We start from the raw sequence: 25,175 nt of genomic DNA, 5'->3' as shown, positions 1-25,175 counted from the left end.
TTCATTTTATAGTTTTCATTTTTGCAGAAAATACCTCCAATACAAGATGAGCTTTAAACACTGTGTGAAATAACATCAGCAGCAATGTCTGCCTTCTTGTGTTTTAGCAAATATTGGATTAATTACTTGTCGCTGAGTTATCTAACTTTCAGAAGGGAGACATTCAAGAGAAACTTTTATACAAAGAAAAAATAGCTTGTGAGCGAAAATGTGATACTTCAATAGGTACTTTTATATTTTGTTTTCAATGGTCACTTTCTTTTCTAGGTTGTTCTGCCCTTAGTAGATCAGTATTTCAAAAATCATCGTCTTTACTTCCTTTCCACTGCGAATCGGCCTCCTAGCAGTGGTGGCCACGCATCTAACAAGGAAAAAGAGATGGTTACCAGGTAAAGAGCACTCAGTTTTTTGAAAGATGTTTATTAATATTGATAATATTATCTAAACAAAAATAAAATCAAGAAACATGGTCAGTGTTCATGACATAATTTGTTTATGTATGCCGTCTATTTTAAATTGGTTCTTCGTAGCAACATTTTTTCCAGCGTTTTTTTTAAATGTTTGTCATCTGGCCCTTTTTTGCTTTAAAATGTTGGGTCTGAAAACTGTTGCACGTGGTTATATTCAATGTCCCTCCACCTTTTCATATGTTGTTGTGCTATATTGTGAAATTCTAATATATGTAAATGATCTCTTTGTCATTAATTGACTGTAAATAGAAATATTTCAAATTAAATGTCACAAGTGCACAACAAAATAACTTAATAAGCAGAAAACTTACTGATATAGGTGCTACAGTAACTGTTTGTCTTAAGACAAATAATTAGCTGAAGTTAGTCTATGCATGTATTAGTCAGGCTTTTTTGATTATTTTTCAAGTTGAATGTTCCATTACATTGCATATATTACAGATCTATAAAACATACAGTGCTAAATTTTATTCAGATCAGAGACTTCTACCCATACTCATGTAGAAAGCAAGTAAAAGATTTAATATGAAATATATTTCAGATACTGAAGTTTACAAAAAGGCTGGAGGTGTTTCAGCGTGTTTCACACAATCCTGTTTCACACAATCTAAACCAATCTTAACTGTTACTTAAAAAGTTTATTTAATATTTTCAGATTGTCACTTATAAAGTTTATGTAATATTTTCAGATTTTAAGTAAAATAGTGTACTTTTTCTAATTGTGTTATAGCAGGTAGAACTTTGGCATGCAAGACAACACAGTGTGCTTGCATTGTGATCAAACCAAAAGGTTCTTCTCCCATCACCATTTGAGATTACAGTCAATCCTCAACATCTGATTGTTTAACTTTTGCAACTTCAAACATTTTTGCCATTTTAGTTGTAACTTCATTTTTACTTTAATTTTATGTAACCGCACACATTTGCGAGATTTATGGCAATGTGCAGTATGGAAACAATGAAAGGCGTGATGTGTGCAAATTTGGGGAGCGGATAGTATCCTACTAGGCACTTTCTCAGTCTTGTTCACCTTAATATTGTAGTATAAAGAGCTTCTTGTACATTGGTTGCATATTTTCATTATTTTGCTGAAAATCAGCTGCAATTATGTCGCCAAAGTATAGTTCAAGTCCTTCAGGCTTTAAGCCCATGTGTGCAAAATCAGTGATGAGCAGGTCCTAGAAATAATGTATTTCTAGCCCTGCGACAGCTGAAGACTTGCCGAATGTCACTGTGGTCCAGCCTAATGAATGACTCTGTTGAGAACTTGGCTTTGGTGGGTTTGTTCATGTCATTTTGCTGATGCTATCCACTTTGCTAAGTGGAGAAACTCTTGGAGTATTGGCATTCGGGCGGCCACACATAACCTTTAAACATGGTCCAAAAAATTTTACACTGCCAAATCAAACTTTTTCTCGCATGATGCTTAAAAAATAGCCACATTTGGCATGAAAACAGCACATTTGACAACCCTGGTGATGTGGCATAGTGAGAAAATTAAGGTGTTAGATAAACTTCATGCTGGAATGTCACCAACTGCTGTCAACCATGACAAGCTGGCTAGAGACGTTGAGGCTGCTGGTAACATCATAGGTCACAGCCTCAAAGTTAAGCATCAACTTGCCTCTGATACGCTTTCAAACTATGAGATCCTTAAGTATCTCAAGCAGCCCACGAAGCAGACATCGCTGATGGATTATTTCAAGCCAGTGTGTCTTTATCAATCTCCAGCCATAAAGGATAGAGTGTCGAAAGTGATAGCAAGACCTGTCCAGTCTTGGTGTCTTCCAATAGCATCAACTAAAGTTATTTTTTTTATTTTTTATTGAGATGTTTGCTCAAAAGGTCACAGAATTCTAAGGAATAATTAGCACAAAAAAAAGTTTAATATGTACCGATTTTATTTTCTGAGCTGCATTTTATGAGTTACTGCATATCATGGTCTCTATGTTATGAAAACTGTTATTTGAAATGATGTTTTGTTATGAAGAATTCTATGTAGAAAAGTGTATTTTAAACAGTCTCTAGCTAAGGTTACAGTTTTTGGTGGTTGCGGGAACTTATCGCCCTATTTCCTGTACTGTAGCTTTGATGTTTTCACGTTTGTCTTTGGCTTTCACACTGTATTCTAGAAATGTTAACCCTGCAAAAGTTGAGGATTGACTGTATCTGGTAGGGTGCTCTTTTGTAAATACTGATATAGTCTGGAAATACTACCTGTATGTTTTTTTGTAATATAAGTAAGAATATACTTGTTTTTTCATTGTGTTTTCTGTAAACAGCACAATGAAAATAAATTTTCTGCAGTAGAAGGTGAGGGATGTATTATGAATGTTAGTTTTCTCAAAATGAAGTGTGTAACCTTCATGTACAAAAAATGTTTCAATAAAAAAGTTATATTTTAGAGACAGTTGTTTAGCGGATACAAATTGTGAAAGTCTGTATAGATCCGAAATTCCTAGCATCAAACATTCATATTTAATAATGTGTACTTCAGGGGATGACGAAAATAGATTTGTTTCTTATAAAGTTGCAATTGACTATAACATCTGTCTTCATGTTTTTTGCCATAATCTAAGTGAATGCTGAACTGTCAAATTTCTATATTGTTGTCAGAAATTAATGTTAATTAGTGAATAGGCCAAAGTATATATTGAGGATTTACTGTAGATTTTTGGCCACATGTCTAACAAAGTTGCTGAAATTGAATTTGATCTAATTCTATTGATAGTCACATAGTATGTATATTTCTGATCAGTAAAAATAAAAGTTAAGCAACACAGTGCTTCCCTTTGCCTTAGCTGACTGAAGTATTTTTTACTCATTGTCTGTAAAATTCCACATAAAGAAGGTTATAGGAAAGGAGTTTTCCATGAATTTAGTTTAAATATACCAGTCACACAAATGTTTAATATACCTCTAAACAAAACTGTCACCATGAAGACAAATTAGTATCCAACACCAATCAGATAATAGGCAACTTTAATATGATAAATTGTACAAATAACCACGTGAGGCTAAGGATCTGCACTGGTATCTGGAAGGTTGCCGGGTTAAATCCTACTCTGGTGGGCCTTTGAGCAAGGCCCTTAACCTGATAAATTGCACCAGGATCCCCTTACAAATAGCTGACGCTGTGCTCTGACTTCCAAAGGTCATGCAAAAAGACAATTTACCCTTGGGAATTAATATAGTATGTCAATTAAAAAAAAAAAAAATTGGTAGGTTTCATCATGGGAGATTTCCCAATTATGACAGGACTGGAAGTGACCTTGATCCCATCACCAGATGCTACAACTTTCCTTAAAACTAGGTGCATGCATCTTTCATATCTTTTTGGAGCAAGATTCTGGTCTAAAATCTTGGGAGTGCAGAAGAACTTTCTTTGCGTTAGGAAGCTAGTCTCTGCTTTGGAGCGCTATGTCCTGAACCAGCTCTAAGATCCACTGCTCTAAGCTTAAGCTCTGTGCTAGTTACTGGCCATGTCTAGGAAATGAAGCCTTATTTCAAGAAAGAAATTACAGAGCCTACATTCTTGTTCAAGAAAGAGTTACACTTTACTGTACTAGCCTGTAGTTGATACAGCAAAGAATCGGACTGCAAGCTGAGATGAATATACATTACATGCATAATAGACCATGTGGCAAAGACAACATGTGCACTCCACCACAAGTTCTCTACTTGTATCTAAAGTGATGACATGCAGCCAGCATGTATAATGAAATGACATGAAAAAATATCCTTATGGAATTCTTGCTGTAATCTTCAAATAATCTGGTATCAGGGAAAATGTTCATTTTCCACTATGATACTGATCAAAGCAAATTACTAAAGTCATATTGGAGTGAATTAAAAAAGAGTAAGTGAAATACTGACTGAGGAAATGTGAGGGGAGGTACAGGGACACATTTCTGATGCATCATTTATTTTCTTTTTATAATTAAGGATTTTACATATTGACTTTTCATTTCACTTTTAATTCTTTCCTTCTGTGTAAAGCAATAGCCAAAAAAAAAACAAAACAGTTAAATACTTTATGATTGCAATTTGTTTTGTAATAAAATGTGAAAAGGTTCACCAGGGTGTTAATTTTTTTATAGACAGTGCATCAGGTGTAATCTTACAGTACATACCGTATATTAGTTTAATAGGATAAAAATGTGAAACATAATATTTCGATTATATAATTTAGTGACTTGTGCATTTCGTAAGAAAAGACACTGAATTTTAAAATATATGTTCTCATAAATGTATGCTAACTACATTTTTTAATAGTATGTATGCTATATATGAATGCTAATGTTACTATGAAAAATATTTATGTATAACTACACTTCTCCTGGGTGTTTGAAAAACAAATCTCTACTTTGATTTAATTTGAATACCAACAAAAATTATATGAATATGTTTTTTTTGTTTTAATATTGTAACATCCTGGCAATGAATGAGATGTAGGAATGAACTTAGTATACTAACAAGCTCTCGAGCCTATGCATACTGTACATGCCACTGCTCCCTTGGGCACAGCGGCATACCATCTTCCACACTTTTCCCAGCTCCATGAGCCAATCCAAAGCCAGAATCCTACCTGAGGCTTTCCGGCAGGCATGCACCCTGGCTGATGGACTTTAGCAGCTAAGGGTGGTCTTTGGTAAGTGCTTCTCTTAGATTCTCTGCTTGCAACACTCCACTTACACACTTCCAGGAGCTGCTTTTATGACTGACTTCTGAAGGTATTCCTGGGCCTTCTGACAGTCTGAGACCGATCTCAGGAACTGATGAAGGGCATTACTTGACCTCATTGCAATCCCCTTGGTCTTTAGGGTAACCTGAAGTCAGTCCAATGGTGCATTCAAGGGGCCCAAAGCGATCCAGTTTGCTCAAACTGAGCGACTCCTTTTAAATGTGGTCAAAAATATGGCTCTTCTCACAACCAACAACTTTAGTACCCACCAATCCTCTATCTCATGATGTTTGTCGGTTCTTCTCCACTCCAGACACTAGTGTGACAATCTAGGTTGAAGGATATGGAGTAATAGACTTATCACTCTGACAACATTGGTGGTAGTTGGTCCTTAAAGAGAGACCATTGATGTCCTTGTGGTAGAACCTGTGGTCTCACTCATCAGCCAGTCTGTAATGCCACTCAGTTGTCTTGAAACTCTGCACACTCATGGTGCCTTGCCCCAAGCTTTCACATACAGTACACACAACTGACTTTTCCTCTTTCTTCCCACTGCTTACCTGGGTACTGTGGCAATACCATATGCCAAACTGACAGTCCACAGCCACCGAGAACCATGTCTATCTTAGATCTACACCAAGGATGTTACACTATTATACCTTAAGACATTTCATTTGACATTTCCTCCTTTTACTGTATATCCAACTGCATTCCTTTTGGTTTTTCCTATACATATTTTAAAGGGTATTATTTTTTGAACTGTTCTTCTAAATATGGTCTTGCTCTTCATATGAGGAAACTTTTTGTAGCTCAAACCTGTAGCATAAAATATGCTGTCATAGATAGCACTCTGTCAAGAAACAGGACACATTAGCATTTCAGACTTTGCTAACATTATATGATGTTTTTCATGCCTATTTGGCTTGGCATTCTCTTTTATATTAATTTACTGTTGTTCATACCAGTTGCTAGTTGGAGTTTGTGTGTGCTCACATCTGCATGCGGTTTTTATGGTATTTTGTGGTTTTCTTCCTAAATCCCAAAGACGTGCATGGTGACTTTAAATTGCATTTTTAAATTGGATACATTTCGTTTATGTAAAGTCCTAATATACTCTAATAATGATTTAACAAAGAAAATAGAATTTAAGATTATCTCCAGTTTGATATCTTCCTTAACATTTGTACATTCACTGCATGTTTTCAGTCTTACCAAACTATGTGGTTTAAGGCAGGTTTAACAGTTTAATATTGCTGCCCATAATAACACAGTGGATGGCTATTAACTTGTTTAAAGCACCCTCTCATAGCAAAATAATTTACAGTAATGAGACATATGTGTGGTGTATATGGAACAGGGTTCTGTTGTCATCTTTGTGTTTAGATATTAGTATCTAAATTTCATGAAATATTGTGTAGAGATGTCGTGCTGTGAATTATTGTAAAAATGTTATTTATATTTCTCTTAGTATACATTTGCTAACATTTTAGCTTTTTGTTTTTCCCAATTTTTCTCTCTCTCTCTCTCTCTGTTTTTCTCTGTATGTCTCTCATCTTAACTCAGCCTATTCTGCAAACTTGGAGTACTTGTGAGACATAGGATATCATTGTTTGGTAAGGCTAGTGTGAGCAAATAAAGCATGTCACCTCTTTATTTCTTGCTCTATTTCTGTTTTGTTTTGTGTTTGTGTTAATTCCCTTTGTGTTTGCAAATAACTCTAAAGCATTATACGGCAGCATGTCCTAAACAGCTTTTTATCATCATTGATAAGTCACTGAAGTCCTCATGGCTTTAAAGAGATGCTTGTTTTGCAGAGTTTGTTGAGGTCTCTTTGCCAGAAATTTTCATTTAAACACGTTTCAATGTTGAGTCTGTTCCACACATATTTACAAAAGGTATTCTGAATCTCTGAAGCTGGATAAAGAATCCTTACCCCTATTTGATTGCAATTACAAATCTGTTTTGGAAGAAATATGTGTAGGCATTTAAAATTTATTATAGCGGAACTGTTGGAAGAAGGATGTATTCAATGATTAATAATAAGTGACAAGATTTCAACATTTTGACATATGCATTATACACTGTTTAACTTGCCCTATGGTGGGCTGGCGCCCTGCCCGGGGTTTGTTTCTTGCCTTGCGCCCTGTGTTGGCTGGGATTGGTTCCAGCAGACCCCCATGACCCTGTAGCAGGTTGGATAATGGATGGATGGACTGTTTAACTTGCTGTTAATTTAAGGAGAAATAGGCATAACAATTCTGAGATCACTGAGAGAAACACCATTTTAAAGACTGACTGCTTTCTTTTTTCTCATTTTCATTTTTGAGCAGCACAAAAATGAACAAACACCACCTAATGTCTATAAGATACCAAGCTTAATCAGTAGTTTTGAGTGAAGCTGAAAATAAGACCCATTCACATTTTAATGTGGTATTCAAAGTGTAATTAGGTTTAAAAAATAAATGGCTACATTATTAGGTTGCTGTGTCTGGAAAAGACAAGTGTGGAAATAGTTATGATAGTATATGTAAATCCTCTTTAATAAAATCCCTGCGTGCGTCCAGGTGTCCGTGTGTGTGTGTCTTCTGGTGAAGTGCGCATGCGCGGTGCACGGTGCGATGTGCGATATTACTGTCAGAGAAAGTTAGAGGCGTTTTACGGAAATACAAACCAGTGTTACTGCGAGAGAAAATTAAAGGTACACAATACAGTGACGCATATTACAGCCACATACAAGCCAGTATTACTGTCAGAGGAGATTAAAGGCATATTACCGACGCGCACGCCTGTATTACTGCCAGAGAAAATTAAAGGTATATTACGGACGTACAAGTCAGCGGACGTACAAGACAGTATTACTGTCACAGAAAATTAAAGACACACAATACACGGCGGCAGCCCATGAAGAACGGTCAGCCGAGCAAGTAAACATCAACAAAAAAAAGGCTGAAAGAAAGAAAAATACGACCAACAAAAAGAATGAGGTCAAAGTCCCTTGCCATTTAATATAGACTGTTCCTACTAATGTTTATGCACTACTGTTCAAGCGCCCATTATTGTAACGGGCTAAATGACTAGTATAAATATAAGAGAACAAATTTTGAATTGATGATTCTGTGTAAACTCTTGTCAGAATGGCAGTTGGCGTTTCACTGTAAGTTTATGATTAACCAGACCTTTGCTTCACGTGTTGTGTTTTGCATAAATCAGTTATTTCACCAGCACTGGGACTAGAGCACTGCAGCTCACAGGCTGTAAAACAGAAAGTTTCCTTTCAAAAGAGGGGATTTCTGTTGCACCACAACACATAAACAAATTTTTAAATCAAAACATGGATCTCGATATTAAAAAAATACAAAGCACTTTAGCACCCGGTAGTGGTACACAGTGCAAAAATAAACTGAATGGCATAGAACTCTTATTGTCTGTTTGTTTCTCAAGTATGGATAAACATTCTGTGTTACAAATTAAGCATATGTTTGGTTCTGAATCTTGTTACTTTTAATCTTTTGCTTGTCAATATTGCACCCATAGAAATGGTATGAAAACTGCAACCAATTGCGATGAGGAATTTATCTACACTAAATTGTTTTCTCTTGATTACATACGAGTATGTTGGTATGTGTATGGAGAAGTAGAAATTAAGTTTTAGTTAGCCTTCCAGTAAGTGTTTGTTCTATAGCCAAAATATTTGATTTTCATATGACATTTAGTTACTGTTTGACTGACACCTTCTTTATCCAAGTAGACTTAGAACATTTGAGATACAATTGTCTACATTTGTTGTTTTTCCAATTGGAGCTCCTTTTCAAGATACACCCATATCACCGTTCTAGCTAGAAAGCATTTCTGTGTCAGGCAGAACCTCGAAATTAAAGGTTGCCTCCTACCAACAGCACCTCCTAGGAGTGCCAAAGGACTTGAACAGGGCTGCACATTGGATCTACAACTCCCATATGGAAGCTGTGCTAGAGGAATGCTACCATCCAGTGTACTAGAGGAACACATGGCATGTCCATGAAATTGGTGTTACAGCCAGTTAATTGAACTTAGCATACTCTAATGGAATATACTGTGATTAGTTGTATGGGATGATGCAGTTTCTAAGCATAAATTAATAAATGTAGCTGCATTTCATTAATAAAGCCTAATATCATAAGGAAAAATACACAATTGTTTTAGTGAATCTTGTTCTTTTAGTAATTTGTAATTCTGTTTGGCGGTCGTATGAATTATTTTTCAATGTTTTAATGGCCGTTTATGGTTAATACATTGCAACAGAGGTTATCTTTCTAAATTAAACTACATCTGTTTTATGTGAGACACTGTACTCTACAAATACTCTATACATCTGTTTGGCAGATTTTTTCTGTCCTTTACCTTGTTGAGTGTACTGGTTAACATGGGTGCTCAAGACTGCAATTTCTTAATTGAGCCAGCAAGCAAAGTTATTGAGGTAGATCAATTGTCTCCAGGACAGCTATAAGCAGACCTAGGCATAATAAAACCTACCCAAACAGTGGCGTATCTAGGGGCGGGCGGAGGGGGCAGTCCGCCCCAGGCGGTACGTTTTTGGGGGCAGCATTATTGGCCAAAAGGCTCAGAACACTTCACATGTAAGCAGCAGAGTTCGGAAAAATATCACTCATGAATGAAAAAGTCAAATTCTCTGATTTTCATTCACAAATCCTTCAAAAATCATTTTCAGACGGTCCTTCTGTGACAGCATCAGACACAGCAGTTGAAATTTATGAGGCAATAACAAAAATAAACAGAAACTTTAGATAGATAGATAGATAGATACTTTATTAATCCCAAGGGGAAATTCACATTTAGATACTTTATAGAGATTGCCCATTAAATACAGAGAATTGTTTTTATATCTATATATATAAGCTAGTAACTAGTTAATTTTGAATATAGTGACTATGCTATTTGTGGAAACAGGTAAGGATTACATCACATAAGCTTACTTGCATTTTCTGTTAAATAAAATGAAGTTATAATTACAGTGTTGTTTATCGAGTCACCGGAGAGTAGGAAAGTGTTGCATGTTGGTCAGGCATGCAACAAGTGTGAAGTTTGCTTTACTTTGTATGTACTATTACTACTACTACTGTATAGATCACATTTAGCAAAAAGATGAAACGCATTCAGGAAACTGCAATTTCTTCTAAACAAATATATTAGTACCTAGCTGAAGAGAGGAGACAAATGCTGTAGGTGGTGCAGGGGCCTCACAAAAGTATGTACGCTTTCAGAAATTGATATTACTTTGTTCTAGGTCCATTTAGATTATCTGAATTCCCAAATTACCACTATTCGTGATATTTGAACAAAAAAAAAAGTACCCTGTAACAATGTGCTGCTGCACTCTCCCATTTGCTGCAAAGTTGTTATTAATATTAATATCATCTGTGTAGCTTAAACATAGCTAGCTTTTCTACATCTCTTAGACTGTACTGGGTGCTGCTGATGTGAGAGTAATAACAAAATTAAACAGAAACAGATAGATAGATAGATAGATAGATAGATAGATAGATAGATAGATAGATAGATAGATAGATAGATAGATAGATAGATAGATAGATAGATAGATAGATAGATAGATAGATAGATAGATAGATAGATAGATAGATAGATAGATGGGATTAATAAAGTATCTATCTGAGAGGAAATTCACAAATTCATTACACCGATAATAATTTCTAGGAAGATAAACAACTAATTCACAATGTATAATTTCGTTTCGTTATCAATCCAAATGCGTTCTTGCTCATCTCCACCTATTACTTGTACACCACACCAGTTCTGGTTTTCGCAGCGTAATTATATTAAACTAATAATCAGAACACGGCTTATCAGTGCGTATCAGTACTATATTCTTGTCTAGTTGATGCTTATATATAATTATATGTGAAAAAAATATTGCTGTTTCTCTATATATAAATAAATCTATGCAAAATGTATCTTAATTTTTCTCTATACCTCTTTTTAATTTTCTATTTAAATAAGTTAACATATTCAGATACTTTGGAGGGCGGCAAATTGAAGCCCCACCCCACCCCGAGTGGCGCGATCTCGAGCTACGTCACTGTACCTAAATCCTTAACAATCTTTATTCCTTCTCTGCATTATATATTTTATTCAAGTAATCTTCTCCTAGAAATTAGACTATTTAATGAAATCAGTACCTCTTGGAGAATTTTGTCACAAGTGCATTTTTAAAATCTCATTGTATATTATATCTGTAGTCTGATTTGATACTGAATTTGTTTTGCACAAGACTACTTAGATTTCCCATTCAGGGAAAATAATTCACCTTTAACTTGACCATGTCTTTAATAATACACTATATACAGTACCCATACAGAAAACAAGTATACATCCATCCAACCATTTTCCAACCCGCTGAATCCGAACACAGGGTCACGGGAGAAAACAAGTATATATGGTATATTTCCTTTCATTTAAATTTTTAAACTATCTAAATACTAGGGTTTACATAAACACAACCATTGATTGATTGACATACTGCTTCAGTATCATTATATTTAATTTCCTTCATTAATGACATCTCTCAGCCTTTTGGTAACTTACAAAAACTTATTTTAAAATGCATATAGAATCAGAAGCAGTATGTCAGATAGCATAATTGGTTTTCCTGGCTTCAGAGTGGTTCCAAACTGAACAAGTTTTTTCAGTGTGTTGTGGTCCACCAGGCTGGCATCGCCAGCTGAACCGGACACAGACACATGTGGGACACAAGTTCACGGCACACAGGTTTTATTTTTTCTTTTTCCCTTGTGGAAAACGCCTTCCCCATTCTCCACAAATATAACACAGTCCCAGCACAGGCACAGCACAATACCATACATCTCTTCCTTCTCTTTATCTTTCTCCACCTTCACTCCTTGGGTCAAGCTTCATCACTTCTCCTCCCGACTCTGGCTCCCCGAGTAGTGGCTACTGGCTCCTTTTATAATGCACCCAGAAGTGCTCCAGGTGCTTGATTACTCATTTCCGGCATCCCTTCCGGGTGTGGCGGAGGATCTGCCCATAAGGGCTCAACAGCTCCTGCTGCAGCACCCCCTGGCGGTGCCTGCAGATCCCATCAGGACTGCACCACACTCCAACTCCCATGCAGCCCTGCGGGAATCTGAGGTACTGCTGCAACCCAGGGGGGGTGCCATCTAGCATCCCGGGGGAGGTAACACTCTGGCCACACTTGCTCCCTCAGTCTTCTCAGCGTGGAGTTGTCCCAGCCGGGCAAGATCCCCAGCCGCACACTACAGTGTGATAATGTAATCAATGTGGTTTGCATAGGTTTATGTTGCTCAAGAGCTTCCATTTGAAAATAGTGTATGGAGAATTCAACCTGAAATTTACAGTATATTAAACCTAAGATAACGTAAATTGAAATGTAGCATGGTGTGGGAAAAAAAATAAGTCACAATATTAATTAACAAATTTACAGTAGCCAATATTTTGCCTTGGCACTAACAGTCTATTTCCGCTTGAAAACATTGCTTTCATAGACATTTCTCTGAGTATTTAAACATCATAAAATTTTAAAATCTTGGTATACATTTTTTTATAAGTTTTATTTCTCTGTGTTCTGGAAAACTTCAGTTATGGAATACACAACTTTACTCATTTTCTAAATCTTCTTATACCATAATTGGGAAGTAAATGACAGTCTACTGTAGCAGCATTGGGCAAAGGCAAGAGCCGAATATGGACAGTGAGTCACTCACACAAACTGAATTTGCAATTAGTTAGTAATTGCTCCTAGTGCAGCATTTGTTTTCTTCCTTGTTGTTCCTTAAAATGACTAAATCAGCTACTTAAAGAACGAAGATTCAGCTCACTGAGGACTTCAGACTTTTTTAGTTGAGTTCTGGGAGCCAATGGTAATACCAGTTAGGTTACCAGAAGATGTTGGGTTGTTCAAGGTCTCTAAGAAACAGCTACATCTTTTCAGAGTTTCACACAAAGGTTATTTTGTTCCATTTACAACATGCATACAATATAATATGCATTCACCTATGATCTTTAAAGAAGTCAGCCTCATACTGTAATTAATAACTTTTGGTCATTGATAAAACCATTTAGTAGCTGTACAAGAGTACAGTAGTGCCTGTGGGATAAAATGAATACATGTATATTGTGTTTACACTTTGCTCGCTACAGTAAGTGATGAGAGCCACAGCAGGAATTTTTTTTAAACAAGGGCTCAGTGAGGGAAATGTTCTTTTGTTATGAATACAGCTTGCTGAAACACAGTACTTGGGGGGGGGGGGGTGTTGGGGTTAGTTATTCACAATGCATTTCATAGAACTTGCCCTGCCCTAATGGACATCTTACATTAGGTTCTCGTAAAAAAAAACGAAAATCAGTTTATTGTAATTGAGTGTGGTTTGCAAACTTCAACAACTCTGCATGTCCTTTGTGTTTTGGCTGATTTCTGAAAATAAATTTTACTAGTATATGACATTTTGCAGTATTTTCTGCTTTATTGTTTTAGGGAATGATGCTACATCAATAGTGAATTGCCTTCATATATTGGGCCAGACTCTGGATGCCAGGTATGAACATTCTTTCTGTTTTAATGAATGTGTTGAATGTGCAATTACATACAGTATATACTTGCCAAGAATAGTAATATATCTTGCATTATAGTAAGACTAAGCTCCATATCACTAAGGCCAGGTTTATACTTAACGCGACGCGACTCATGCTTCAGCGGACACTCCTGCTATGCAAGCATTGTGCTGTTTATACTCGTGTGCGTACTTTACATAAATCTGGTAGAATTCACCAGGTGGCAGTGCGAGATATTATCACGGTGAGAACAGGTTCGGCTTCGCTGTGTTGTGAATTGCCTGTAACATCCATTGAATTCCAATTACACCTTACCGCAATATCTCTGAAAAGGATGTTTAATGATTAAATCCATCAATCCAGGGATGTGCCCATTCCAGCTAGCATTGGGCACGAGGCATGAACAATCCCCACACGGGGCATCGGCTCATCACAAGGTGAATACACGTTACATATTGTCACGCTTGGGTCACAGATTTGCACAGAGACACAGGAGGTTGTAGAAAAGAAAGGAACTTTATTCAAAACACTGCAAACAAACATTTGTCTCTTTTCAAAAGTTTAAACGTCCTCCTCCATGACAAGTCAGAGATGACAGTTTCCCCAGGAGGAGAGAATGATAAGGATGTGCAAGCAATCAGTTTAACAAACTGAGAGAAGCCCGTACAGGCTTTTTGAGAAGGCGGAACACCGCGCGAGAGGCAGATTATGCGACAGAGCTGGCCAGAAGGGAAAGGAGAAATGTGAAGGTAGCCTGTCTATGTTTTCTAGGGGTTTCCTAAGGGTTTTCCCAGGGGCGTCTGTATCTTTTGGGGGTACGATTAGCTTCGCAGCTCACAATATACTAACATCATTTTAGTGTCACCAAATCTGCATATCTTTGGAAGGAAACCGGAGCACACTGTGGAAACCCAGCAGGAAAACATGGAAACTCCAAGCAGAGAATATCAGTGACGTGACTCCCTGCGAGACAGCAGTGCTACCGCTCTGCCACCATGTCACCCCCATGTGTGTAATTACTAACAGTATTCATTATTTAAATGAAATTAACAATTTATCTGTAAAATGTAATATGGATACTTTAATGCATTTCATCATGAAAGTGATGTCAAGTATAAATCTAAGGATTCTAAATGTGCAGACAGTTGGAATATCATACATTTAATGTGTTCTGCGTGGTGATCTATTGCTGTTTGCCGCTGCTGTCAGGTCAGGAGGAAGCCACAGAAAGAAAAAGATTGCACAAAAGATGGTATGTGAGACTTTTAAAATGTATCATGTCATTACGATGGGGAATATCTGACGCTTCAATATAAAAGCACCACGAATGCATCTGTATGTCACCATTTTGTTTCGCCACTTCGAACCATTTATCAAACATCGAAGTGCGCACATCAATCCCATAGGATCCGCATAGCGGCTTTCTGTCACATGTAGATAGTAAACAGAGACTCTGACATCACATTCCAACTTTTATCACACTGCACCCCCCAACTTTTTGCTGGTAGTGCAACTCTCGCACGCATCACGTTAGGGCTCGTTTATACTTTACGCTCAGAACGCGTACGCGCACACATCCTGGATGCCACGTGTTCCCAGCATTCATTTGACGCGTCCTCTGAGCATGTCCTCAGAAATTAACACGATGCACGTCCAAAATGGAGAAAGAACTATTGACATACTCAAAAGCAGATATTAATTAAGAAACTAATTGAACTGAATATTTAAGCAGCTGTTTTTGTGTCTCTGTTGCAGGACAGTGATGAAGACAGGGCTTGAATCTGTTAAGGCAGCATTGAGGATTTTTTTCATAAATGCTGCAGAAGATTTGGAGAAGACACTGGAAAATCTGAAACTGGGTCAGTTTGCACATACCAGGATGCAACCCAAAGGAGTCACCCAAATCATCAACTACACAACGGTTGCTCTTCTGCCAGTCTTGTCTTCTCTTTTTGAGCACATCGGGCAAAATCTTTTTGGAGAAGATATTATATGTGAGTGTTTATTTAAAAGGTTTTAACTTTTATCTCATTTACACAGGGGAAGCACAGCTTTTCACTATGCATTATCAAATGTTTATTTAATTAATTAAGGAAGTGGCATCTCCATTTTACATTTTTAGCAACATGAAATATGGTGTTATTAGCTTAAACATAATTCTTTTAAGATTTTTAGATAAAATTATATTATTAAACAGCAATAGAAACATGTCACAGAAATACATTGTCATATGGGACATGTGAGAAGAAATCTAATACAGATGCATATAAAAAACATCAATCCACCTATGAAAGGTGTAAAAGTTGGAATATATGAGGCAAGAGCGGAATATGGATAGGATACATTATAGGAAGTGTAGTTCTATCAATAATTAACGAGACTAGCTGTTTTTGCAAATAAGATTCTTGCATGCAGAAAACAAAACACATGGAAAAGTGGTAAGGACACATAGTACAACAGTAGGCACTGCTTGCAGAGGATGTAAAGACAAAACAGTGTCTGTCACAGAAGACAGAATGTTAAAAAGGACTCTTCATTAATGCAATGATAAAAACATATGGGACAGAGAAACACAAGGAGTATCCAATACCCAAAACGAACAGACAAGACAACATAGCCCTAACATCTAGACCTAACTCCAGAATTTGATCCCTGAGCTTTAGGTGTAATAGCTGAGCGACATGCCCACCATTTTCAGTATAAAAAGCACTTCTCAAATTTCTCTCTTCTCTTTGTAATCCTTTGAGTGCTTTCCTGACCATTTAACTGGGCTTGCCTCTGCGACCTGGCAAGAATTCCTTTTATCAGCTTATCGTGTCCCTAACACACCTGATCCTTAGTTGCATTTGAAGGGATGTGTTTCCAAGGCATCGCCCTAACTGCCACATCTGTTACAGTAACAGCATGGTCCCGTAATACTAGAACTGGCAGTTTCAGATCGTTCTTTCCATTTAACATTGATAATATGATTCGGTAATAAACTGAATTTTGATCAGATCCTATAGTAACTGTCAGAGACTCCTACACTTCCTCATGTAGTGCTTAGATGAACCATGCTCCTGCTGTGTGCTTCATTTTCCTGCTTAATGCCCGTTGTCCACTATGCCACCCAGATTATTGAAGTACTTTGTGAAGTGCACACAGGCCTGCTCAACCTGACATAATACTTCCCAACAGGCTGTTAGTGGCTTGTATTTTGTTCCAAAAGTGTCAGACAATAATTGGTCTATGTTTGACCTCTATTGCTAAAGACTAGGAATGCTAAGTTTTTTTTCTTAATATAAGTTAACTTCATTTACAATATGAAAAATTCTAGCTTTTGCTGTACTATACCAAAAAAGAATTTGTGATATTTTGATACAGTAACATTAAGATTTTTGTTTTAGTTATTAATCATGGTGCTGGAGAGTGGAGTTGTGTTGTATGTTTTTTAGCACATGCAAAAAACAATTTCACTGTATTCTGTAAATGTGAAAATGATGACTCTATAACAGGACAATCATGACTTTTTAAATGTACTTTAGTTTATTCTCACAATACCTCTGATGTGCAATGGTTGCAGGTGAAGATTTAAGTATACATTTATGTGTAATAAAGTGTATTTTTTTTCTTTTTGCAGTGGATGATGTTCAAGTGTCTTGCTATAGAATTCTTAACAGCTTGTATGGATTGGGTACTAGCAAAAGCATTTATGTGGAAAGGTATCTTCTTATATCAACTGGTACAACATTTATAATTGTGAAAGTATTAGGTTGTTAAAATTTTGTTTTGTATTTAGTTCAATTGTAAGTATATTGCTATAGTTAAAAATTAATATATTCAGCAAAGGATACTTTATTGAAACTTTATTTCATTAATGTTTTGTCATCTATGGTTGCAGTACATACTGTATATTTATTTTTGTGGTCTTTTTCTTGTCTGTTTTTTCTTTTTTTTATTATGCTGTGCTGCTTTTCTAGTGAGGTGAACTGAAGGTTTTAATATAATATTAATTACTATGCCTAAATAAAATATACAGTATAACTAAATGTTTGATTGATATTTTAAGTACAGTTCAAGGATGTTTTAGTGCTTTTTATTCTAAAGGTATTTTTTTATTATCATTTAAGGTGTTTTACAGTGAAATAAGGAGATAAATAGCAATGCTAATAATCCAAAAACTTACTGAATCATTTGTTTGGTTAGGGTTAGGGTTAGTAGTAGGACACTGTTTAGTTTACTGATTCACTTTCTGATCCCACTTTCCCTTTACAGGGTTTTGGTGAATCAAAGCATGTTCTGTCAAGATTGTGCTTACAATAGGAAATAACCATGGATGACATACAAGTCCTTCAATGTACATGCACCCAACTCTCACTAATACAAAGTCACTTTAGAATAAAAATTTACACTGACATACACATCTTTGGCTTAAGGACGGAACCCAGTGGATTACCAAAAATCTATATGGACACAGAGAGAAGTATGGATATGCAGACAGTGACCACCCTGTGAAATAATCCAAATTTCCTGTATCTGTAATGCAATGGCGCTAGCTACTGAACCATTCTGCCACCACATCTGTATGCGTATTTTTTTTAATTTTTTTCAATGCAGTTTTTTAAGTAATTACATTATAAGAATGGTCTTTCCATCAGGAATGTGACTCTTGACATAAAGTGATTGCCTCATAATGCTTGGAAAAAATTTATAAATATTAACCCTACCTATTATTACACTTTATCCTTCTTTTCTGCAAACATGTATATGTATTTGTTTACCAGTACTCCTATTTGTTGTATGTTTTTATGCAGTTGCTCATTTTAAACTATTTGAAAGTTTAATTACTGTGCCTTATTCTGTATAATCATAAGAAATAATCTCTTTCCATTTTTTTAATAGTAAAACATAAGAAAGCAAACTGCTAAATGTCTGATTGTCTGTCCTTTGATTTTGAAAAATGTAATTTCATTTGCAGACAGAGGCCTGCTTTGGGTGAATGTCTCGCTGCCTTTGCAGGTGCCTTTCCTGTGTCATTTTTGGAACCTCATCTAAACAAACACAATCCTTACTCCATCTACAATACAAAGTCTTCAAGAGAAAGAACAGGTTAGTTATTTGTTTTTTTATGTTTTCTGCTGTCTACACTGTATGTAACATTCTTGATTATTGAATTTCCAACAAGAATTGTTTTCTTAGGTTGGTTTCACTTCTTATAGACATCCATCCATCCATCCATTTTCCAACCCGCTGAATCCGAACATAGGGTCACGGGGGTCTGCTGGAGCCAATCCCAGCCAACACAGGGCGCAAGGCAGGGAACCAATCCAGGGCAGGGCGCCAACCCACCGCAGGACACACACAAACACACCAAGCACACACTAGGGCCAATTTAGAATCACCAATCGACCTAACCTGCATGTCTTTGGACTGTGGGAGGAAACCGGAGCGCCCGGAGGAAACCCACGCAGACACGGGGAGAACATGCAAACTCCATGCAGGGAGGACCCAGGAAGCAAACCCGGGTCTCCTAACTGCGAGGCAGCAGCTCTACCACTGCGCCACCGTGCCGCCCTCTTATAGACATCTTAAAAATTAATACCTTCTTTAATGTTGCTGTTGCTGGTAGATCACGGGTGTCAAACTCTGGTCCTGGAGTGCTGCAGTGGCTGCAGGTTTTCATTCTAACCATCTCTTTCATTAGTGACCAGTTTTTGCTGCTAATTAACTTCTTTTCCCTTAGTTTTAATTAACATGACTCAGGCCCCTTAGTTGTTTCTTTTTCCTTAATTAGCACTCAAACAGTAATGAGACACAAAAGGAGCCACCACATGACAAGCTGACCTGTGCCCATCACACAATATCTGAAAATAAAGAAAGGTGAAGGTGGTCACAGTAAGGTTGATCTCTCAGGTCACCAAAACATTTTGACGGTGTTCTTTAGAAAAAAACAGAAAAATGAACAGTTTTGGAAATGTCTGCTGTGGCAGAATGAGAGCAGCAAAAAGCCATGGAATTAAATAACAGGTTTAATTAACAGCAAGAATTGGCTCCACATTAAGAGATTAGCTGGAGTGAAATTGGTTGGTATTTAGGTCATCTGTTGGCTCGTCTCACATCTCATTTCTGTTTGGTTGTCATTCAATGAAGAAACAAATCAGTTCAGAGGACTGAATCCTTAAAAACAGGGCTATTAAAATGAAGGGAAAAGGAGTTAATTAGCAGTGAAAACTGGTCACTGATTAGGAAAAGGGTTAGAATGAAAACCTACAGCCAGTGCGGCCCTCCAGGCCCGGAGTTCGACACCCCTGTGGTAGATGATATGCAAGTTGTTTGTTAAGTATGTGTACTTGAGTTCAGTGCACATGTATCATTACTTGAAGGTGCAGTATACATACTATTCTCAGTTTACCTCATATCAATGCTGATTGCTTAGTATCTACTATATCAATTAAGCTGGATCGTGATCTCAGACTTAAAAATTGATATCTGCCATTGTAACCATGTAGTCTTTGAAAGAAGAGTAATATAAGAGTTGCTACACGGAATACACAGGTGGTTCTAAACATCCTGCATTGCTGTCTTCTCCCTGCTGTCCTTTGAGCATTTTCCCAACTCAACATTTAACTGAATATGCCTCTGTGACCCGGCTAGAATTCCTTTTATCAGCTCATGGTGTCAATCATAGGTACTGAGAGTTAATAAGTGTTTAAAAAATGCTGGTTCTTGGTAATTGACAGCATTTATCCTACAAATGTGAGGGAAGACAAGGAAGTTAATGGTTATACAAATATACCATTAACTTCCATCCATCCATTTTCCAACCCGCTGAATCCGAACACAGGGTCACGGGGGTCTGCTGGAGCCAATCCCAGCCAACACAGGGCACAAGGCAGGAACCAATCCTGGGCAGGGTGCCAACCCACCGCAGGACGCACACAAACACACCCACACACCAAGCACACACTAGGGCCAATTTAGAATCGCCAATCCACCTAACCAGCATGCCTTTGGACTGTGGGAGGAAACCGGAGCGCCCGGAGGAAACCCACGCAGACACGGGGAGAACATGCAAACTCCACACAGGGAGGACCCGGGAAGCGAACCCAGGTCCCCAGATCTCCCAACTGTGAGGCAGCAGCGCTACCCACTGCGCCACCGTGCCGCCCTACCATTAACTTGTATTTCCATAAGTCAGTGCCAACAAGGCAAGTTTCTAAAAACTGAAAAACATTAAATGTAATACTATTTTAACCATTACATAATAAAGTGATTGGACTAACTCTTTAGGTATAAGTCTGCTTGGTTTAATATGTATCACAAGTTATTTAAAGGAACCATTTGTAAGAGAAAAAATAGAAAAGTGTCTCTCAGGTGCAGGTATGCAATGTGTATGGGTGTGAACTGAATAAAATCAGTCAGGCTAACATACTAGAGTTATGAAAGCAACACAAATATATACTGCAACAGCACTAGGCATATTAGCATCTACATTTACCTTCCCTTTCAAATCTTTAAAAAAGTACCTTATTAATTCATTCTCATTAAAATACAGTATGAGACAAAGCTGTGTAACACCCGTTTTGTTTTACCTTAATGGATTGTCAGTCAGCCTCAAACATTTTAGAGTATTAAATCAGAATTAAGGATTGCTTGTTGGTGCAGTGATCAGAGCTGCTGTCTCATAGATACAGAGCACTGGACTCAAATCCTTTATGGTGTACATGTACTTTTGATTATTATAATGTTTGCAGAAACAGTCTTATATCTGTTGTTTTTGTCTCATGTAAGCTTAAAATAAAAATATTTTTGTACCCATTTGAATGTATTGAACTTGAAAAGGATTAAATTATACTGTACATGTCAAACTGAGAGTTATACAAATAATCTTTTTATCTTCATTTCTGTTTTATATTAAAGTTCTTAACTTGCCAGCTCAGGTTGAAGATGTATGTATAAGCATTCCTTTCTTGGACAAACTGCTTGAAGAAATAATGGACCTTGCTGAATCTGGGGTACGATATACACAGATGCCACATGTGATGGAGGTTATATTGCCAATGCTTTGTAGTTATATGTCTCATTGGTGGGAACATGGACCTGAAAACAACCCAGACAAAATGGACATGTGCTGCACTGCTTTGACGTCCGATCACATGAATACATTGTTAGGAAATATCCTGAAAATCATTTACAATAATCTTGGTATTGATGAAGGTGCTTGGATGAAACGATTAGCAGGTAATGTCAAATAAAACTCATTCCAAACCTCATTTGACACTGTCTAGTTCTCTAGTGTCTTTGTTTTTGTGCATAGTATATTTTACTAGTTTAGTCATACCATAGCTTGTACAGCATTTTCCTACATCATAATGCTGTATTGTTTATGTACTAATTAAATTGTTATTGCTGAATATGTTCAAAAATATGAAAAATATATGACGTAAAACTTGCTTGTTCATTAGTTCTATATTCTTTATATATTTTTTATTCTTATATTGGTATACAGCTTTGGCATGTCCTCATTTTCAGAGACAGAGCTCTTTTGATTAAAAATATATTTGTATTTCAAGCATTACTGCTTGAAAATACAGAATGTATGATATTTGAATGTATATCATTTCTTTGTTATTAAAATAATTTTGTCATGGTAGAGAATATTGGTAGTTAAGTACAGATTGTTAATTTTAGTCATATATGTGATGTAACTACTGTAGGCACCTTTTGATAACACTTTTTACAACTGTGTACATCAAAATAAAGTCAAATATGACATCTCTTGTCCACTACCTGTGAACGTGTGTAAGGGATTATGAACTGGGTGTCTAATAACATTCATTATCTCTTAACTGAAAAATGGGAAGGAATGCCAGTGCCAATATTGATGTTACCACTGTGAGTTTCTCACTTTTCTATCTTTTCCTTTCAGTGTTCTCACAGCCAATCATAAGCAAGGCACAGCCACAACTTCTCAAAACCCACTTTTTGCCACTTATGGAGAAGCTAAAGAAAAAAGCAGCAACAGTGCTTATAGATGAGGAGCACCTGAAGGCAGAAGGCAGAGGAGACATGTCTGAAGCCGAACTCCTTATTCTTGACGAATTCACTATACTAGCCCGTGACCTCTACGCCTTTTATCCTCTACTTATTAGATTTGTAGATTATAACAGGTAGTTAATAACTTGCCATTCATTCTTTCTTCTCCTGTCTATATATTTTGTTTATAGGATATTCTTGAAAATGTTTCATCCTCATTACTGCAACAAACTTTGTGATTTTGTTATTGGATGCATCTTTAATATATAAGGTAAAATGGAAAACAAAAATGTTCAAGAAACAAGTTGTGCTGTAAACGGCTAGGAATCTTTAGGCAATCACACTGTTAATCAAATACAGTACATACTTTCATTGTGCTTTCCTTTTTAAAAAAAAAAAAACTACCCTGGTTACTAAGCTGAAATATCATTTTAAGAATGCAACAAATGCATTCTTGTTTAGGAGTAATTTTTCTTTCTTTCTGGCTATTTTATAACATATTTGTCTATTTATTTTGAACCTTACCATATCAAATGTATACATCAGCTCTGTGTAGAGCATTTTATATTGACAAGAGTAATTGTTTTTTATATATGAATTGATAAATGTCATTAGATAACAACAGAAGTAGTTGCATACAATAACAATTTTGTGTATTTTAAAAATCATAAGGGAACTGTTACCAGTTTGTAGTGCTTTCTTCAATATTATGTGTATTGTTAGGAATTGCAGTTTACGTCAGTACTGCCTCATAGCACTTGTACCCTGATCCAGTTGCTGGCTGGGATACCTTTTGCGTAGACTTGGTTTTAGCTGTGCATTTTCTCTTGAGGTAATCTGATTTCCACCAAGAGTTCAAACATACACTGACAGATGCCTTGTGCTCATAATTGACAGGATGGTTTATACTCCACCATGACCCTTACCAAGGAAAAGCAAGTTTAGAAAGTGGATAAGAGAATTCAAATTGTATGTTTACCAAATGCTTGCCTCTTCATCCAAGATCCTGTTAATATAAAATTGTTAGCAAAGATGAAGAAGAAAAAAGGAACCTTCTACTCCTTTCTAGACAAAATTGTTTTCATTCATTAGAACTGGTGTACTTTACACTGGTTCTAGTGGGCCATTGTGTTGCTAATTTGTCTCATAATCCTGGTCTTATTTGGAAGCCAGTTTGTACAGTTTATCATTTTGATGTACTTCTTATTCCAGCTCTGCCTGCGCTCTTAGAAATTACAAATACAGTAGGTTTTTACTTTGGTGTAAATTGTTGCAGAGTAGTTCAAAGTTTAATTTTTATTTTTGTTTCAGTTTACATATGTTCTACAGTTAGACTGTCCTAATAATTGCTTTCTTTAACTAACTACTAATTAATAATGAAGTGCAAGTGAAAAGCCCAGTTATCAGCAGACAATTTCATTTTTTTATTTTTGTGTTTGTTTGAATTCATCATAAATTAGGTACTTGAATAATTTGTTTAGAAACTATTAAGGCCAAGATGTACATATTTCCATTGATTGACCAAACATTTTGTTTTTCCCTAGAAAAAATACACACTTACAGGAATTAAACTAATAAACAATATGCTGTTAATTGCAGTGTATATGATAAAGCTGCGTAACGGATGTGGATCTAAAAAAGAAAGGGAAACCACACAGGAACAAAAGCACTGTTTTGAGGCTGGGTGCCACCAGTTTGCAAAACTGAGCGGACAACTTGCGTACACCAGAGTTTCAGCTACTGTGAAAATGTATGTGGCTTTACGCCAAGTTTAGGTTTTATACATCGAGATTCCAGCAGCATATTGATAAAAAACAATATTAAAGAGTGATAAAAATGCAGATATAACAGACAATAACTTTGTATAATGTTAACATTTATCCCCCCCCCCCCCGAGTGGAATTGAAGAGTCGCATAGTGTGGGGGAGGAACGATCTCCTCAGTCTGTCAGTGGAGCAGGACAGTGACAGCAGTCTGCCGCTGAAGCTGCTCCTCTGTCTGGAGAGGATACTGTTTAGTGGATGCCGTTGATTCTCCATGATTGACAGGAGTCTGCTCAGCACCCGTCGCTCTGCCACAGATGTCAAACTGTCCAGCTCCGTGCCTACAATAGAGCCTGCCTTCCTCACCAGTTTGTCCAGGCATGAGGCGTCCCACTTCTTTATGCTGCCTCCCTAGCACACCACCGCGTAGAAGAGGGCACTCGCCACAACCGTCTGATAGAACATCTGCAGCATCTTATTGCAGATGTTGAAAGAAACCAGCCTTCTAAAGAAGTATAGTCGGCTCTGTCCTCTTACTTACTCAGACTTACCAGGTTTGCTATATTTAGTCAGTGACAGCTGTCTATAGCAATCCTATTGTCTTCATTGTTTTTCTAAGCTTATAATACTAATTGATCA

General features: G+C 36.8%; 1 protein-coding gene across 3 annotated transcripts in view; it reads left to right on the top strand.

Moving 5' to 3' along the window:
- The window catches only part of ryr2a (ryanodine receptor 2a (cardiac)), a 657,734-nt gene that overhangs the window by 475,570 nt on the left and 156,989 nt on the right, over nucleotides 1–25,175 (top strand). For all 3 annotated transcript variants that reach the window (XM_051919561.1, XM_051919560.1, XM_051919559.1), the window contains 8 exons: nucleotides 268–389; nucleotides 6,718–6,767; nucleotides 13,682–13,742; nucleotides 15,514–15,752; nucleotides 17,378–17,459; nucleotides 18,716–18,846; nucleotides 21,658–21,978; nucleotides 22,667–22,907. In XM_051919561.1, the coding sequence (XP_051775521.1) occupies nucleotides 268–389; nucleotides 6,718–6,767; nucleotides 13,682–13,742; nucleotides 15,514–15,752; nucleotides 17,378–17,459; nucleotides 18,716–18,846; nucleotides 21,658–21,978; nucleotides 22,667–22,907 (1,247 nt within the window). The remainder of the gene's footprint in view (nucleotides 1–267; nucleotides 390–6,717; nucleotides 6,768–13,681; nucleotides 13,743–15,513; nucleotides 15,753–17,377; nucleotides 17,460–18,715; nucleotides 18,847–21,657; nucleotides 21,979–22,666; nucleotides 22,908–25,175) is intronic.

Source organism: Erpetoichthys calabaricus, chromosome 15 (assembly GCF_900747795.2).
Source record: "Erpetoichthys calabaricus chromosome 15, fErpCal1.3, whole genome shotgun sequence".
Classification (NCBI taxonomy): domain Eukaryota; kingdom Metazoa; phylum Chordata; class Cladistia; order Polypteriformes; family Polypteridae; genus Erpetoichthys; species Erpetoichthys calabaricus.
The sequence above is the reverse complement of the archived record's forward strand: the minus strand, read 5'-3'. Positions and strand labels throughout refer to the sequence as shown.